The sequence below is a fragment of the Carettochelys insculpta genome, chromosome 1 (genome assembly GCF_033958435.1).
Source record: "Carettochelys insculpta isolate YL-2023 chromosome 1, ASM3395843v1, whole genome shotgun sequence".
Lineage (NCBI taxonomy): Eukaryota > Metazoa > Chordata > Testudines > Carettochelyidae > Carettochelys > Carettochelys insculpta.
In genome coordinates, this window is record NC_134137.1 from 237,015,410 (window position 1) to 237,032,177 (window position 16,768).

The following is a 16,768-nucleotide window of genomic DNA, read 5'->3' on the forward strand; positions in this document are numbered from 1 at the left end:
GCTAGTCCACAAGCTGATAAATTGGGGGTGGAGTACTCTGGGGCAGGAGCATTTGGCCTGACTTTGGAACCTGGGCTAACTTAGATGCACAAGTTCTTCAGAAAGGTTCACAACCCTCCTGGTGAAATTGGCTTCATTCCTCTAGTACCCTAGCCAACACAATGAAAGCTAGCTGGGGTACATCTGCTGAGTCCCACACACATCCCATGAAGACACAGCCTTTCTGATATGAATGAAATTACAGTCTAGTGGGTTCTGTTGCGTATTGGACCATTTTCATTTGAGACTCAGCTGTTTCATCTCTACTAAGTCACTGGCTCCCTCTGAAATCATGGGTCAGCTGTTTGGATCCAGGTTTTCAAAGATGTCCCCTTATTAGGATATAAAACTTGAAACATTTTTCCTTCCAGAGGTACTAGGCATTGAAACCACTGACTGAAGACAGTGGGAGCTTCTGGAGTTCAGCATCCCTGAAAATCAGGCCATAGGAGAATCAAATTGGACACCCTGTAAACATTGGGCCCTGAAATATATGGACACATTTGAAAATCTTTGCCTTAACTTCTCAGTGCCTCATGTACCATATGGGTCAAATGGGGTTGATAATATTTCCCTCTCTCCCATAGCTTTGCATGCAGATTAATTTATTGATGATTATAAAACACATTTGAGATGTATGGATAAAAGGTATAAACTATTATAGTGGGAGTGGGACTTTTGGGCTGTATGATCTCAACAAATTAGATAGGCCAGACTCCGATTCCTAGTAGAAAAGAATGTTGAAATTTCTTGCTGGACATAGCTGTGTCTAACTTTACTACAGATTTAACTCAATTTACCTATGCTGGAGTTAACTCTCTTGAATTAGCCTAGCTTGAGGGAGAACTCACACCGCAAAATAATGCGTTAGCTGCACAGACAGCTGGGACACAGAGCACAGAACAAACTGTGTTAGTGCCAGTTGTAGCCTATTACCGCTCCTGGCCCATGGACCAGCCAGCTTGAGTGAAAAACATCTCTACATTGGAGTTATTGGGGTCTGTGTATCAGATGGGCCTCATGGGAGAGGCAACACAGAAGTAATAACTCTACGTTGAAGAGAAGCCTAATGTTCTTATATGGCTACGTCTACACGACAGCATAATTTCCAAAGGTGAACTTCTGGAAGGTATCTTCTGGAAGATTGGCTTTCGAAGGAGCGCTCTGCACACCAAAAGCGGGTCGAGATTTCAGTCTGCTCTTTCTAAAGACTGGCTTGTTCTTTCGAAAGAGAACATCCCCGCAGCTCTGGGCGCTCTTCGAAAAGAGCAGACCAGGAAATGCCGGGGATGGAATCGCGTGGTTGACAAGCCCTTCTGGGGGCCGCAGCTAGCCGCTCCCTTAAAAAGCCCCTTCCCAACAGTCTCACCCTGCACATGCTGAGGGCTGCCAGGCTGTCTGCAGTACAGCAGACCCCAAGTACTGAGCGGAGCCACTGCAGAGACGCCCGTGGATCCTGAGAAGCTCCCTGATGGGAGCTCCTCGAGGCCGTGGTCAGCCTGCTCGCTATGGTGCTCATTGCTATCCATTAGCACCGCGGGGGGAGGGTGGGAGGAGGGGCGCCTGGCTGCAATCCTGCAGACCATCTCCTTGGGGCAGCATATGCACCCCCTGCCCCGGAGCTATCTCACAAGCTGCCAGTGGTGGGACCGTCTCGTCGTGGGGGAGTGGGATGATGACTGCTGGTTCTAGAACTTCTGCATGACCAAGTGGACATTTCTGGAGCTGTGCCACTGGCTTGGCCCCCTCCTTCAGCACCAGGACACCCGCGTGTGGCCTGTGCTCCCTCTGGAGAAGCAGGCCACCATTGCCACCAGGAAACTGGCCACCCCAGAAAGCCACCAGTCAGTCGGGCACCAGTTCAGGGTGGGCAAGGCAACCATCGGGGCTGCCCTCATGGAAGTAAGGCATGCTTGGGTCACACGCTCATCACGGGGACAGGGGAGGCAGCACCGGGAAAGGGGGACACTTGGAGACAGGGGAGGGGTCCCTGGAGGGGACAGGAGAGGGGGGCCCTGGAACTCCCCACCATGCACTCATGGGTGCATACTCCCTCCATCCCCTGCAGGTCATGCGGGTGATTAACGCTGTCCTCCTGCGGAGGGTCATCTATGTCAGGGATCTAAACGCTGCCCTCACAGGATTCACTGCCCTAGGGTACCCCACAGCACTGGAGAGTACATGAACAGAAAGGGGCACCACTCCATGGTGCTCCAGGTCCTCGTGGACTCCCATGGATGCTTCATGGACATCTGCGTGGGCAGGTTGGGCCAAGTCCATGATGCCCAGGTCTTCTGAAACTCCTGGCTCGGGCGCAGGATGGCAGAGGGAACCTACATCCCCTAGGGGAGCTCCCCAGTCATTCCCCGCTGCATAGTGGCCGATGCTGCATACTCCCTGTATCCGTGGCTTATGCGGCCCTTCATGGGACAGGCGGACCCAACCAGGACCTTTTTAATGACTTCCTGGACTGAGCCTGCAACAGCATCGAGTGTGCATTCAGGCACCAAAAGGGGCACTTTCCACGTCTCCTGATGCGCTTGGGGGTTGGCCTCCACAATGTGCCCGCACTGGTGGGGGCATGCTGCACTCTTCACAATATTGTGGAGAGCCAGCATGAGCCCTTTGTGCAAAGGTGGGCTGCTGAAACTGGCCCTGGCTATCAGTAGCCGGCCGCTGCCCCATGTTGCCAGGTACACCGGGACGGGGTGCAGGTCAGAGTGGCCCTCCATGATGCTTTTGCAAGGGGGCCCCAGCGACAGTCCACCAGACCTCCACCACCACGACCACCCCCGTACCCACCCACTACATACCGCACCCCTACCACAACCCCCCCTCCCACACATCCACTTCTCACTGCTCCCCCACCGTACTCAAGTGACACCGGGGTGGTGAGCAATAAGCACTTTAACTAAGTATTGGAACTGTGCCATAATGAACAGATGGATCATGTGGCCGGTGCTGCCTCCTTTTCACAGCGGGGATTGGAGCAGGGGGGAACTATATACAAGTTGGGGTCCTGGGGTGGGGTTGAGGGCACCTGAACTTGGATGGAGGCTAGGGCTGAGGGGCTGTGAGCTGAGCCAGCCACGTGAGTTCCTACCGCCCTGTGTCCAAGGTCCCCATCAGGGCTGGAGCTAGAGGGAGTTTCAGCTGGGCAGCTGGTGGGGAGGGCAGAGGCTGTGGGAGGGGTGACAAGGGGAATGGGGCCCAGAGCAGGCGGGTGATCACAGCCCAAGTGAGGGCATGAAGGACACCTGCCACCTCACCCCAGGCCTCCCACTTCATTGCTAGCCACTCCCGCATGGTGGCATTTATCTCCCACCAGGCGGCCATGGGGCCAGTGTTGGGCCCCTTGTAAGGGAGGCAGCGACATAGCCTCCCATAGTGGACCCGAACAGGCGGCAGGGGTGGGGATGCCCTGGCTCTCCTGGCAGTTGGGCCAGGGTTCTCCTGGCCCTGGAGAGGCTTGCCCAGCCCTCGGACGGCAGAGTGGTGGGGACAGAGGGATGACCCATTAGTCCCATGTGTCTGGCCCAGAGGACTCTGCCCGCAACCCCCTGGCCAGTCCCTCCCTTGCCCCACTGTCCACTGCCCAACAGCCGTGGGGGATCCTGGGCACTGGGGGTTCCTGAATGGGTGGGACACAAGCTGGTGGTGGTCCACCCCCTGCCCAATTCCCTCCCTGGGCATGTAGCTCGTGGTGCTGTCCATGGGCGCAGGTGCTGAATGCTTGTGTGTGGCCTTCTCTGCAGCCTGGGGGATGCAGCCATCTGGGGTTCGTCCAGAGGAGGGCCAGCGGCCATGTGGCTAGCCTGCTGCAAGCTGTGTCTGACCCACCAGAGGGGGTCTCAAGGAATTTGGGAGAGGCCCGGGAGGAGGGGGCATGGCTGGAGGAGCCGAAGGGGCTGGTGAGGACCAGAAACCCCTCTTCCTCCTCCTCAGATGTGGGCATTAGCAGGGTCCTGGCTGGTCCTCAGCCTCTGGGTCTGGCCCTGCAGTGTCCAGCACCTGTAGCAAGGGGACTGCCTTCGTTGGCCTCAGGAGACGGTCCAGCTAGTTGAAGTGAGGGCGGCTGATGGGCCCTGCCCCCAAGTGGGTGGCCGCATCCTGGACATGGCAGTAGGCCTGCCACAGTCCTTTCAGTTTTGACTGCACTTGGTCCAGCATGTGGCTGGGGTGCCCCCAGGCACTCAGGCCAATGGACAGCTGGTTGAAAGCTGTAATGTTCTGGCACCAGCCACTGGTGTCGGGGAGTACCTCCTCATCCCCCCACAGTCCTAGGAGGTCTTTGACCTTGGCCTTTGCTCATGAGGGGGCCCTCCTTCTTTGGCCCTGGCTGGACTCCTGGGCACCCTCTGCTGGCTTGGAGGGGAGCCTCGGGGGGTGCAGGGCTACTGGGCACTGGCCATAGGGGCATCTGGGTGTATTGAGCGGTTCATGGATGGGCTGGAGGTCATGCTGCTGCAGGCTCGTGGTTTTGGGGTTTCTGGGTCCCTGTGGCTTTATAGGCAGCCAGACACAGAGACCATAGAGCCTCAAAGATGCTGGCAGGGCTGTCTCCGTATGCCCATTGGCTAGCACCATGGAGGACTGCTCTTTCGAAAGAGTAGCCTGTGGAGCATCTACACATGTTTTCTTTCAAAAGATTCTTTCAAAAGGGGGTGCTCTTCCTGAAACAGGAATGGAAGAGTGATTTTGAAAGGAGTATCGCGTTCTTTCGAAAGTACTTTCAAAAGAATGTGTTTTGTATTTGGATGCTCCACCGGATCCTTCGAAAAATATATTGAAAGAACTTGCTGGTGCAGATGTAGCCATATGCATCTGCACACAGCATGCATGTTGCCTGTGATTATGTCACACCTGTTTGTGGAGGTTGATTATGTCGGTCACTTTCTCCTGCCCCTTCCCCCATAATTTTTTAAGTTGAAATGAGGGCAAATTATAGCTCCCAACGTTTGCTCAGCTGTTAGCCAAGAGGAAGCTGCTTGGTACTTCTCTGAGCCTTTCTGTCACATGTCCATAGTTCAAAATAATTCAGTAACTACTAGGTCCAGGGTTGGGCAAGGAGGAAAACTAGAGCTTCAAAGGCACTTCACATTGTAAAATGGCACGGAGTTTGGCTGTAAAAATGAAGATTCTGTTCAGTGATGTTCAAGTGAGAGATCTATCGCAGTGTGTATCTTGGACGGTAAAGGCAATGTATGTATACAGATCTGCAGGTTGGATGCCATCCTTTAACTGTGTTCTGTTTTGATGGGAAATAGGTCAATGAGAATGCAAAGAAGGATTTGAAAGAAGGACTCTCACTTTACAATACAGACAATAACGTGGGACTGAAGAATGCATGGAATATCATTCAGGCAGAGGTAACAGATATTCTTTGTTTTAAAAAATTAGCTGGATGTAATTTTGTTACAGTATTTGCTCTGCCTTGTTCCATGGCTGGCAGGTAGCAGATTGGATATCAGCCAAATATTTGTATATCATTTTACATTCAGAAAGTGCCTTTGGCCTTCTTTTGGCATGAAAGATGCTTTGTAAAGGTAAGATGTTCTTCTTGGGATCCAGTGGGACTAGCTACGTGACAGAAATACCCCTAGAGGAGGTTATGATCTGTCTAGAAAAGATGAAGGAACAAAAGGAATTGATGTGTTAGTATTATAATCACAAACCCTGAAATGCTACCTGGGAGCTGAAAGTAGCCAATATGGTGGATTTCAGTGAAATTGATTGCAGATGAGATTTTGGTTAGCAGCATGTTCTCTCCTGGTTAGAGCAGAGAGGTGGGAGTTCAGGATTACTGGCTTTCGCTCCCAGGTAAGCCGTTGACTTAGCAGTCACAGGCTCCAGTGTCTTGGCTTGTGAGTATCCGAGAACTTATTTTCCATACAGGTGCTCCTACAAATGATCTCCAGGTGAGAAGTGTTATCAAAGTGCAAAATACATGGGGCACATATGAGGAAACCAACAATGGATTAAGAGAAATAACACGCAGGAAGTTGTTTGGTAAAGCTTGTTCATGGCACTTTTTTTCATTTTACCTGTAGATGAGTTGCTGTGGGGTTACTGATTATACTGACTGGTTCCCAGTCCTGGGGGAAAACATTGTCCCAGACCGATGTTGTATGGAAAACTCCCAAGACTGTGGACGGAACTCTACTGCGTTAGTGTGGAAAACGGTAATGATTGCTCAATTTAACTTGAGATTTTTAAGTGCACCCATGAAATGGGGCAAGACTTTGAATTTTTTTTCTCTTTCAGGGTTGTTACGAGAAAGTGAAAATTTGGCTTGAGGAGAAAAAGCATGTTCTTGGGACAGTCGGGATGTGTATCCTTATAATGCAGGTATTAATAATGCTATACTCTTACATGTAACCCCTAACTTACTATTATTATAGTTATCTTTATTGTGCCAAAAGGTGTTCGTTGCCTCTTACAGATTAAGCAGCCAAGGTCTCTGTTTGAGTTTGAGAGCTTACAGCCTGGAACTGAGCTTTCCATTTTGCTGGACCCTGGAGTTTCAGTGGATTTATTCTTTCTGTCACATGAAATCAGGAATTATTCCCTAATTCTTCATTGTATTGACTCATTTATATATTTTGTTTTTAGGGAATAGTGAGAACAAGCATTTTTCATCCTTTCATGTATTCTATCATTAAGGGCATGAATAGCTATAATTGGTCCTCTGGCAGAAACTCCTGGCTTTCAGATGCAAAATAATTTTTATAGCACCATTGCTAGTGCTGGCAAGATGATGCTGCATGATTAAGTCTGGTTTCCAACCCTCCTAATTTTGACCCATTTGGTACTCAGACACCATGGTGAAATGGACCCCGTAGAAAGGCCCAGATGGAGAGAGATGCTGGACACTACCCATATTTGGTCTTAAACTCGGACAAAATCTTTTTCCTTAGTTTTGATGACAAAATTGGTCCAAATGCTTCTAAATGACTTAATTTTCTTAGCGGCTCAGATTTCTTATCCAAGCTTTAAACCAGACAGGGCTGGTAATCTGTCTATAAATGAGGAAAGGTTACTTTGTCTCTGTTTTGAAAATGATAATGTCCAGATGTTCAGGACTCTCAGGATGTTCTAGTTTTGTGCAGGCTAACATTTAAGAATCACTAATAAGTGCCAGCAAAAACACTGAATTCACCATGGTAGCCATCCACAGAGATTTGCTCATGTCTGCCAGTTGTGAAATCTGCATACTTTAAATATGTTCATTTTGCTTAAACACATAGGGAGAAAAGTCCTCTAGAATTTAATTAGAGAATTATTCTGCTTTGTATAGCTGTAAAGCCATGTTATAAAATGTAAAAGGAAATTACAGCAATTGAGTTCTACAGGTTATTTGAATAAAGACCTACAAAAAAAAGTGCCTTCTGTTGGTAATCTCTATGCTTTGGAAAAAAGTAACATCCTGCCTACTCTATTGTCTGGTAACTGAAACATGAAAAACGTGTTTTTAAAAGGCCATCCGTTTTGCAGCTTTGTGGCACGTTGTGTGATAAAGAAAATTTTGGAAACTATTTTAGTCTTTTTCATAACTCTGATGATGGTTAGGTTTTGTCAGAGCTGATAAAACCTTTTAGCACCTCATTAGAGATCCAAGCTGGATTGCAATATTTTGCGACTTCGGTGGAAAATGCTCAGAATAACCTTAGATATCAAGAAGCAAAGCCTTAGAGCCTCATGACTTGCGTTAGTTTTCGTGTTCTTCAGAAAGAGGAAAAGGTAGAAAACAGCTCAGCTGATGAGCTGAAGTTTCCAGATGGAAGCTCAGTGTTTTGTGGCATTATCATTACTGCAGTAGTTCCCATTGAAAGACAATTAAATCTGCAGTTACCAAACTTAAACACAGTCTGTATCTGAGATGGCATGAATGTTCCATGACACTTCATAGCAAATCTGATAATCGGCTCCTCTATGTGCCAACCTACTGTGTGCTGTGCACAACTTTGGCACTGTGGTAACTGTTGCACATACAGACTTTTTGATGTCTACCCCAGTACATGTCAGTTATATGGGATAAAAGTAATCCAGAAACAAATAGGCATCAATAAAAGAATGAGCCAGGCATGATGTTTTCTTTTTTCAGTCGAAACAAAAAAATAGGCCTTGTACAGTGTCTCGCTTACCGTAAGTTCGCTTGTGTTGGCTGTATGTTGATCTCAAGGGATTTTTCTTGCTGTTCTTTTGATTTTCTGTTGCTGACTTGCAATGTGGCACACTTCTAGGGCAACGAGTTCAGAAGTGACTAGTGATTTATGGAAGTCCAGCCGAAAGGAAAATATAATTTCAGCAAATTGTGTTCACCTGTCCTCTGAATTCCAGGCCCCTTTAAGGGTCTGATTTTGGGCACCCAGAATCACTAATCACTGCTGAAAATCTTGGCTGGAGGAATTTTACTGGTGTCGGGTGTCAGACTTCAGGCACCTGCAGATAAAATGTCATCAGCATAGTTTTGAAGGAGTTACTATATTTAGCCCAAAATATTTGCTTTCTTTCAGATACTGGGCATGGCCTTCTCCATGACACTTTTCCAGCAGATTCATAGGACTGGTAAAAAATACGATGCCTAAATCTTCGAACTGGTAACTGCATCTACACTTCTGTCTTGCCATTAAAAACAAAGCAACAGAGCTGAAAAAAAAATCAAGCTTTGCTCTGCTGAGGGCATTCATCCCACCGATCAATCTACACCATCATTACTTGAGTCATTACTAGCACAACTTGTTACTTGACTTATTTTTTGTTTCTGTTTCGCATTTGCCGTTTATTTGCCAAAGAAGAAAAGGAAAACTAATAAAAGCAAATCAGTTTTCTACTCTAATTCATAGGTCTACTTGCAAACTTTTCCCTAACTTTATTTAAGAAAATGCTGTGTTGTATTAACCGGTGGTAGACATATGAGGGTAATGTGACAGATGCATTTAACTTAAAGAGAGAATTCTTTGCAGTCTTCTGATAAGTTTCAAATGACTCACGTCCGACATACTGGGAGGACTTGGAAAATCCACTCAGACTGAGAGCTCTAGGAATCAGAGCTGCTCAGTTGCAGCTTTTTGTACCTTACGCTGTATACTTTTTTATTATTATTATGGAGATAGCTTAGAATTTAGTAGCCTGATTTGTAACTTCTTACTGTTTTGTTTTACACATGTCATGTTTTACTCCAGGAACCACTGTGCGATCTTTGAAGGACACATTTTTAACATTAGTTTAAAAGGTGGAAATAAAGACATGACTGTTCTAAAGTCCAGAGGGAGGCTACATTAAACTTTACCTACTGAGTTACTGTGGGTTTGTACTCTTACTAAATTGAGGAGAGTCCTTTCAGTCATGTGGGCTCATTTCTTTAGGACCCGATTGGGTTGTCTGTACTCTCACTGGGCTAGAGGGTGATGCCTTTTAGCCACAATAAGTAGCACCTTATTCCTCAGGCAGGCCCATTAAATGGGACTACTTTCTGCATACTGTTCAGTGTGAGTACGTGTAGCATGTGAGTAACCACTCACCAGCACCGGGGAGGGGCTCACTCTCTGGCCCATTGAGTAATAGTTTACTCTGTCAGTAGTCCCGTTGAAACCAATGGGACTGCATATTGTGCACGGTGCTGTTCAACATATGGGGAGCACAAGAAGCTCATTGTCAGCTTTCATGAAAGGAGTTTACTTGACAATGGTTGCAGATTTGTCAGGGTGGTTTTGAACAACCATGGAAGTGTAAAGCTGGTTAAAGGCAAGTGGGGGAAGGGTGGTGCTGTGTGTCCCAGGGAAGTGAGGAAAGTGTGATTTACATTTTCACTCAGTATTTCACTCTGAAATCAGTTGCCGGATAAGTGCTGAGAACCTGTTTGTATCTTTGCACATACAGTGTTGACTTTTGACTTCTATTTTCCAAGTCACGTGTCCTATACTGTAGTCCAGAACTCCATACAACACACATTTCTACCAACATTCCTGCTAGAAAACTTGAACATATTCCTCTCTAGTTTGAATGCTGCTTCTTCATAGTGGCCCTGCTTATCCTTTTTTGTTATTATTTGGGCAGAGGTCTTTCTTACATTTTGCTGCTTCACAAAGGAAAGTATGAATGAAAATGAAACTTCAGTCATTTTGTGGACACTGGTTTTATTTTAGTCAGAAGTTTCCTATAAAACTGAATATTTAGACTGGTAATTTTAATATACGTTTGAAAGCTAATTTATAACCCAATGGGCCCAGACAGCTGTTGAAGTGTAAAGGAGGCTTGAGGTGAGAGTAAATGTACTTTATGCCAAGTTTAAGGCTCCTTTATTTAGCGTGAGGAAAAGGGGCATTCAAGTAAGTAAAAATCAGGCCCTGAGAGTCTAATCTGCCATTTTCAAACTTGGGCTGTGTCTAGATTGTTGAGAATTGTTGGCAAATGATACACAAATTGCGCAAAGCATTTGCATATCTCCTGTTCTGTTGGGCGAGGCTTTCCCAAAATTTGACCCGTCCACACACAGCCAATTATTGGGGAAAACCCCCTCTGCCAACATATCCCTTCTTCCTCATGAAATGAGGATGACCATGTTGTTGGCAGACGGCTCCTGAAGTGGCAGACTCCTGTCAGGAGACCTCTGGGCTCCCAACAGAAGCTTGCAATCTAGTCATTGCCTTGGATGCCTGCCAAATAGGCATCTGCTTCAATAGAAGAGAAAATTGGCAGCTCAGGAGATTCCATTTAATATTCGGCTGTTCACTGAGCCTGGCAAATAAATTGCAAACGTTTTTTTACCATTCTGACGGTGTTCCCCCGAACGGTAATGAAACATTTGCAATTTATTTGCCAAGCTCAGCAAACAGCCAAATATTAAATCTACTTCAATATTAAGGCAGGTCACATATTTAGGTGACTTTCCAAGTGGTTGAGCATCTACCTACAGTGTGCTCCAGTGTTTTTGAAAATCAGGTCACTTATTTTTGCATGCCCAGAGGGTAGAATTAGGTTTCTAACTTCAGGCACTCAAGGCTGAAAAAGTTGGCCCTAATGTGCTTGTCGTTGGTGCAGCAGAGCTGTTTGGTTGTACGTATTTTTCCACTGGCCATACTGATGACTGATGCATCATTCATATTTCCTTTTAAAGACTTGAGGAATGAGGAGGAGGAAAATAAAACAAAAACAAAAACCAAAAAACAAAACCTGGTTTACTTCAATTGTAAGAAAAATTGGGACCATGTGTGTCTGAGCTCTGATTGAAACATTCTGTGTCAAGAATGGGAGCTCTGGCACTGAGCACATTTGCTGCTATGCATAAGATACTCTCCAAAGTTTCCAAAAAAAAAGTGACAAGTTTTGAATTTTTGCATTTTTAAAAAGTGTATCTCTTTAATCGATAGCTCTACTTCTTTACCTGTGGTAGGGTTATTTTGCTTTCTCTTGTAAAATACCAGTGTTTTCTCTCCTAGACATGAACACAGAAGGGTGGAAAAATAAGCAAGACCAGGATGCCAATCCTTCTAAAGTCGTGCAGTGGTACCTGTTGAAATCTTAACTTTTAATCTGTGGTTGGTTTATGTTTAAAAAAAAAAAAAAAGAAAAAAAAAGTCACAAAGCCTTTATACAAATAACCATGAAGGCAAAATACATAGTGGTAAACTAAGCTATTTTGCCTTCCTTTAAAACTTATTTTTGTAGAATTGTTCAGTTATGTTTTATGACCTAATAGCAAGATAGATATTGAAAATTCTTTTTTCATCGATTCTTTTAGCATTTTAAGTACAGTATTAATAGACATAATTATACAGACAGTATTGTCAAGTCTAGCTTTAGCTGACTGTGGAAAGGGAATTAAGCAAATTAAGTAAACAATTAGCATTATAGTACAGTAGCTGAATATCAAACCATGTATTGGGAAAACTTGTGTTTTGAAAACAAAGAAAAAGCAATACTGTTCTTAAGGTGAGAAAAGCCAGCCATAAAAATCGTTAGATTGTATTTGTGGGTATATATCAGAGAAGAAACTATTGTCCTTTAACTGTTTAGTGAAGGGGATACAAATCCTGTTTAAAAATGCACTTTTTTGCTTGCATTGGTGGTTGGCTGTCTGTGCATTTTTTCAAAACATTGCTTTGATTATTTAACTACACATTTTTAGCATGTTTTTAAATAAAAACTGATACTGAGTAAAAGTATTTTAAGTGTATACAAATGTTGATTTGTATTTATACATGCATATATATATCACTGAAGCTCAGTTAAACTGTATCAAAGTTTTGTTTCTTTTTAAAGTGTCATTTTAGTATTTTGCATACATGATATTTTGCTGTGCTTTTTGCACCCAGGATTTTATATATAAGCTTAAACTGTAGAGGAACTTAATCTGATGGATACATTTTTTTGGATTTCTGAAAAACAAGTAAGAGTTGTAGCAGGAGAGCGTGTCCATACTGAATTCAGTAGCAGTGCCAGAATCGTCAAGAGGGAAAATGGCCTTTTCTTTACAAAAGATAACTGCTTACATTTCCAAGGATGTGGCTTTCAAGTCTTGGATGCATAATGTCCAGAAACCATGGGTATTCTCTCAGTTTAGCTCTTTATGTTGACCTGTATTCCTAATAAAAACAAGGCCAGAGTGCATTTTATTTCGGTTAAGAATTACAATGGTTACTGAAGAAAACAGCCAAATGTAATAGGGATCTGTTCTCAGTTCCATTGACTTCAAGGTCAGTTGGTGGTGCCCTGTACTTCAGGTTGCAAGCCTCAGGAGATTGAAACACCACGCTTTTAAAACTTAAGTCAGACAGTTTCTGAGCATGGGGTTGTCAAATCTTTGCTTTTTGACTGGAGCAGAGGAAGTGCCCTGAAATTATATGCTTAAAGGAATTGCTACAGGAGCTCTTAATGCAGCTTTTATGAGCAAATTTAAAGGAAGTGACTGGCAAACCCTGCCATCAATGAGATTTCTGATCACTTCATGTTTCACTTGACAAGAAATGGGTCCAAATTGTTGTACATTGAGGTACTCGCCGAGGTTAAAAATAAGCCACCTGCCACCAGGTATGTTTGGAGGGAAGAGGGGCTTGGGCTTGGCTCCCTTTTTTGCTTTTATAAAGAAGGTCACAAATGCTTTTTGATTTTCTTGGGGGCGGGGAGGGTACTCCCCCTGGTTTTTGCTTTGTGGGTTATTAGGAAATTAATTTCTGTGGTTTTTTTCCGGGGGGGACTGGTTGGAAGTCTTGGGTTATCTCTCCTTCCTCTCAAATCTGCCTTAAAAAGTCGCTATTGGATCTTTGACATCCTTTTTCCAGAATTTCACTTAGTGATTGGCGCTCCATGCACATTTTAAGGAGAACTAACCACCCTTCCCCTTGTCGGTTGCTCAATTTTCACTCTTTTGGTTATTGTAATGTCAGCATTACGCTAGTCCTTCAGTCACTGTAGAGCCGTGTCCAACCAGTTCTGAAGAAGTAGCCACTATAGCAAACCAGCCACATTATTCTGAAAATATATTTATTATTCAAGCCAACTAGACACACTCAACAGGCTGGGTAGTGGCTAGCATGTTTGACACCATGGCTGTAGAGTCTTCCAGCTGAGACAGAACCTGAAATTCTAATGCTTTTTATGTGTTAGTCAAAATATTTCAGTCCTTCTTTATACCTCTTAAAAAAATCAGACCATAAAAAATCCAGGCCATTTGTTTAGCGTGCTTGCTGCAAAAGCAAAACATCCATGATGCAGGGATGCCCATTTGGCCCAGTATACACTGTCTTTGAGGACAGTCTCTTGAGAACAGAGTGAATCCAGTGTTAAAAAGTTGGCTTACCACAGAAGGTAGAAGTTCTTAAACAGTGGTGGGTAATAAGATGGATACCGTTCACCAGGGTTCACCCCGATGGGCAGTCAGATGCTTTATTTACCTGCGTATCCACTGGTACCACTGATCACAGCTCCCATTGGCTATGGTTTGCTGTTCCCAGCCACTGCGAGCAGTGAGAAGCAGTGCGGGCCAGGCTATTGCTGCCATTGGCCAGGATCGGCAAAGTGGTCAATGGGAGGTGCAAGCACTGATTAAAAAAAAACCAAAAAGAAACCCAAACTGTAGCTGACATCTCGGTAAGAGAATTAAAAAATAATTCACACCCAGGGACGTGAGCTTTGGTACCATACATTTAGCTCTCATGTGCTCTTTTACATCTGAGCGTACATGCCCAATTAACCAGTTTGACTTCTCCATTTCCACACGCACAGAATTCTGGTCTTTGCTTGCATAGCTACTTAGCCAGCTCCACTTTTAGAAAGGCCTGATTTTCAAGGCTTGTGGTTAACAGAGTGTATGTCTGCACAGCAGTTAGACACCTGCTCCTGCCCTGTGCCAGCCAACTTGGGATTGCATTGCTCAGGCTACAGGGCTATTTCACAGCAGTGGGAATTTCTGGGCTCAGGCTGAAGCCCAGGCTCTGGGATCTTCCCACCTAACATGGTGGTTGGGCCCAGACACGAGCCTGATCTCAGACGCGTACACAGCAAAGAAGCAGCTCCACAGACTGTGCCCCAGAAGCTGGAGTTGGCTGGCACAGGCCATCTGGGGGGATGTCATTTGCGTGTAATAATACGCTGAGGAGGCTGTCGTGCTGGTCAGCTGTGGAGAGTTTCTGGTACTTGGTCTGCTTCCCCAATGCCAGTTGTGTTGACGGTCAAACTGGGAAGGAAGGGCTGTCCTGGAATCAATACTGAAGGAGTGTGAGTTTGAACCTGCATGGAGTCAGGGAAACTGGGGCCCTGGCATGGGCAGAGGCAGGGAGTTAGCCACCAGAAGGAAGTTTTCCAAGGGTTGGGCAAGACTGGGGGAGGTTTAGGGAAATACTTTTAATAGGCTGTTGGCTAAGGATGGAGGAGTGGGGATCAGTAAGCCACAGTTAGGGGCTGCCCATAAATGATATAACTCCTTGGATGAGTCCTTAATTGTACCTCCTTGGGCGAGTCCTTATTGTGAGTGTCCATCTCAGTGTCACCAAGGGTTGCCAGGGCAGATGGACTTTGGAATCACTGAAGTATGAGTTACCTAAATTGTGGACAGCTTCCTAGTCATGGCTGTGTGAAAGGGGAGAGAGGAGGGAGCTGAGGAACTGAAGATGATACACCAGATAGAAGGATAGGTGCCTTTAGCACCTAAAACCAAATATCAGTGTGATACCATTTGGTGACATTGCCCACCATGGATAGTGGCGTAAGTGCTAGTGTAAATAAAGTGCACTCTTTGTCCATCAGTAGGTTGAAGAGTAAGTATTAAAATCAAGTCACAGTTATGCTCAAGTGAACTTCAGTTGCCTTTGGAGTTTCATCTTGCACATGTTCCATCTTATAACTTGGGTTACGATAGCCTCTGTAGTGGAATCATATGCTGAAAAGCACTTTTGAAAGTCACAAGTGGAGTGTAATGTAACTCGGCCACCTAGTATTTTTGATACCATACATAAACACAAAATAAGCATATAATTTGTATTGCATCCCAGATTCTGTGTTTTATTGAAATAAGGATGGCATAGAGAAAAAGGACATTTTTCCACCAAATGTATTTCTGGCAACGTGGTATGTGTGTAAAAGGGAATTGGGGAGAAGCAGAATGCAAAAGATGCAACTAGTCTTCTGAAATAATTTCCTTTTAAACTTAATTAATTGGCTTTGTCACTTAGCTCTTGTGTGAAACATGGAGATATTTTTATACCAGAAGTACACTTGCAGACCCAGAACATTTGTATATGTGGTAGCTATTAGAACATAATGTGCCATTCCACGCAGGTTACGTTCACACTGATGTTCCTTCTATGCAAAACTACTTTAGCCTTTGTACAAATTATTTTGTATTAGTATTACATATAAAAATAAAGGACACAAGAAAAATGATGTGTGTGTGTGTGTGTGACATTTATTCCCTTACCACCCCCATCCCCCTAAAATGATCAGCTCTAGGTATTAAAAGTGTGCCAGGAGAATGTCTGTGCTTAACAGATGGGGTCATGGTGATTCCTTGATGTTTCAGTGCTCTATTTCCTGCAAACGTGCTGTGATAGCAAGTGAACAGAGAAGAGGAGTGATGAAGAAAGCAAATGACAATTATTCCACAGGGAGTGCTCTGAACAAGAGTACTGATAATGCTGGGTTTAGAACGGCAAGGGTGGTGCGCCAGCACTGCCTACATTGTGTGTTATTCTTGTAAAGCAGAGGTAATGTGGGTGGTGCTACACAAGGTGCAGAAGGAAGATAGTCCCTTTCCCAGAAAGCTTACCCTCTAATAGAAACTGAGAATTCAGGACACACTGAGAGGCAGAAAGTTTGTCCCTGTGTGGTTTGGCTCTTCTCTTTTTGGGCATTGCTGAAGAAGTAAATCTTTGAGCAGGGACTTCAATGTGAAGACGGTGGTCACTAGGTGAATTGAGGTGCAGTGAGTTTTTCTCACATAGGGACTAGGCATGGAGATAGGCACTGTCACAGGAGATGAATCAAAGCCAGCATCATTCGCAGAGGGGCTGAGAACATGTGGATTTAGGAAAATGTATGGTGTTTGGCTAGCCAGGTTTGGGCCACTTGAGGCAATATTGCTCATGGGACGTGCAGCTGAGGCACACGCATGGCCTATGAGTCAGCAGCCACTGTGCACAGGTAACAGGAGAGCATGAGGGATTTCCTGAGACTGTGGCAGCAGAGTATAGGGATTGAGTCCTACGAGAGAAGACACAACCTCAAATATCAA

The 16,768-nt window shown here is 45.0% G+C and overlaps 1 protein-coding gene across 4 annotated transcripts in view; it reads left to right on the forward strand.

Annotated features, from left to right (window-relative positions):
• Positions 1 to 15,921, forward strand: part of TSPAN9 (tetraspanin 9) — a 290,330-nt gene extending 274,409 nt beyond the window's left edge. For all 4 annotated transcript variants that reach the window (XM_075002810.1, XM_075002792.1, XM_075002784.1 and 1 more), the window contains 4 exons: positions 5,307 to 5,408; positions 6,090 to 6,221; positions 6,304 to 6,387; positions 8,556 to 15,921. In XM_075002810.1, coding sequence (XP_074858911.1) covers positions 5,307 to 5,408; positions 6,090 to 6,221; positions 6,304 to 6,387; positions 8,556 to 8,627 — 390 coding nt within the window. In that variant the 3' untranslated portion in view covers positions 8,628 to 15,921. The remainder of the gene's footprint in view (positions 1 to 5,306; positions 5,409 to 6,089; positions 6,222 to 6,303; positions 6,388 to 8,555) is intronic.
• Positions 15,922 to 16,768: the final 847 nt, after the last annotated feature.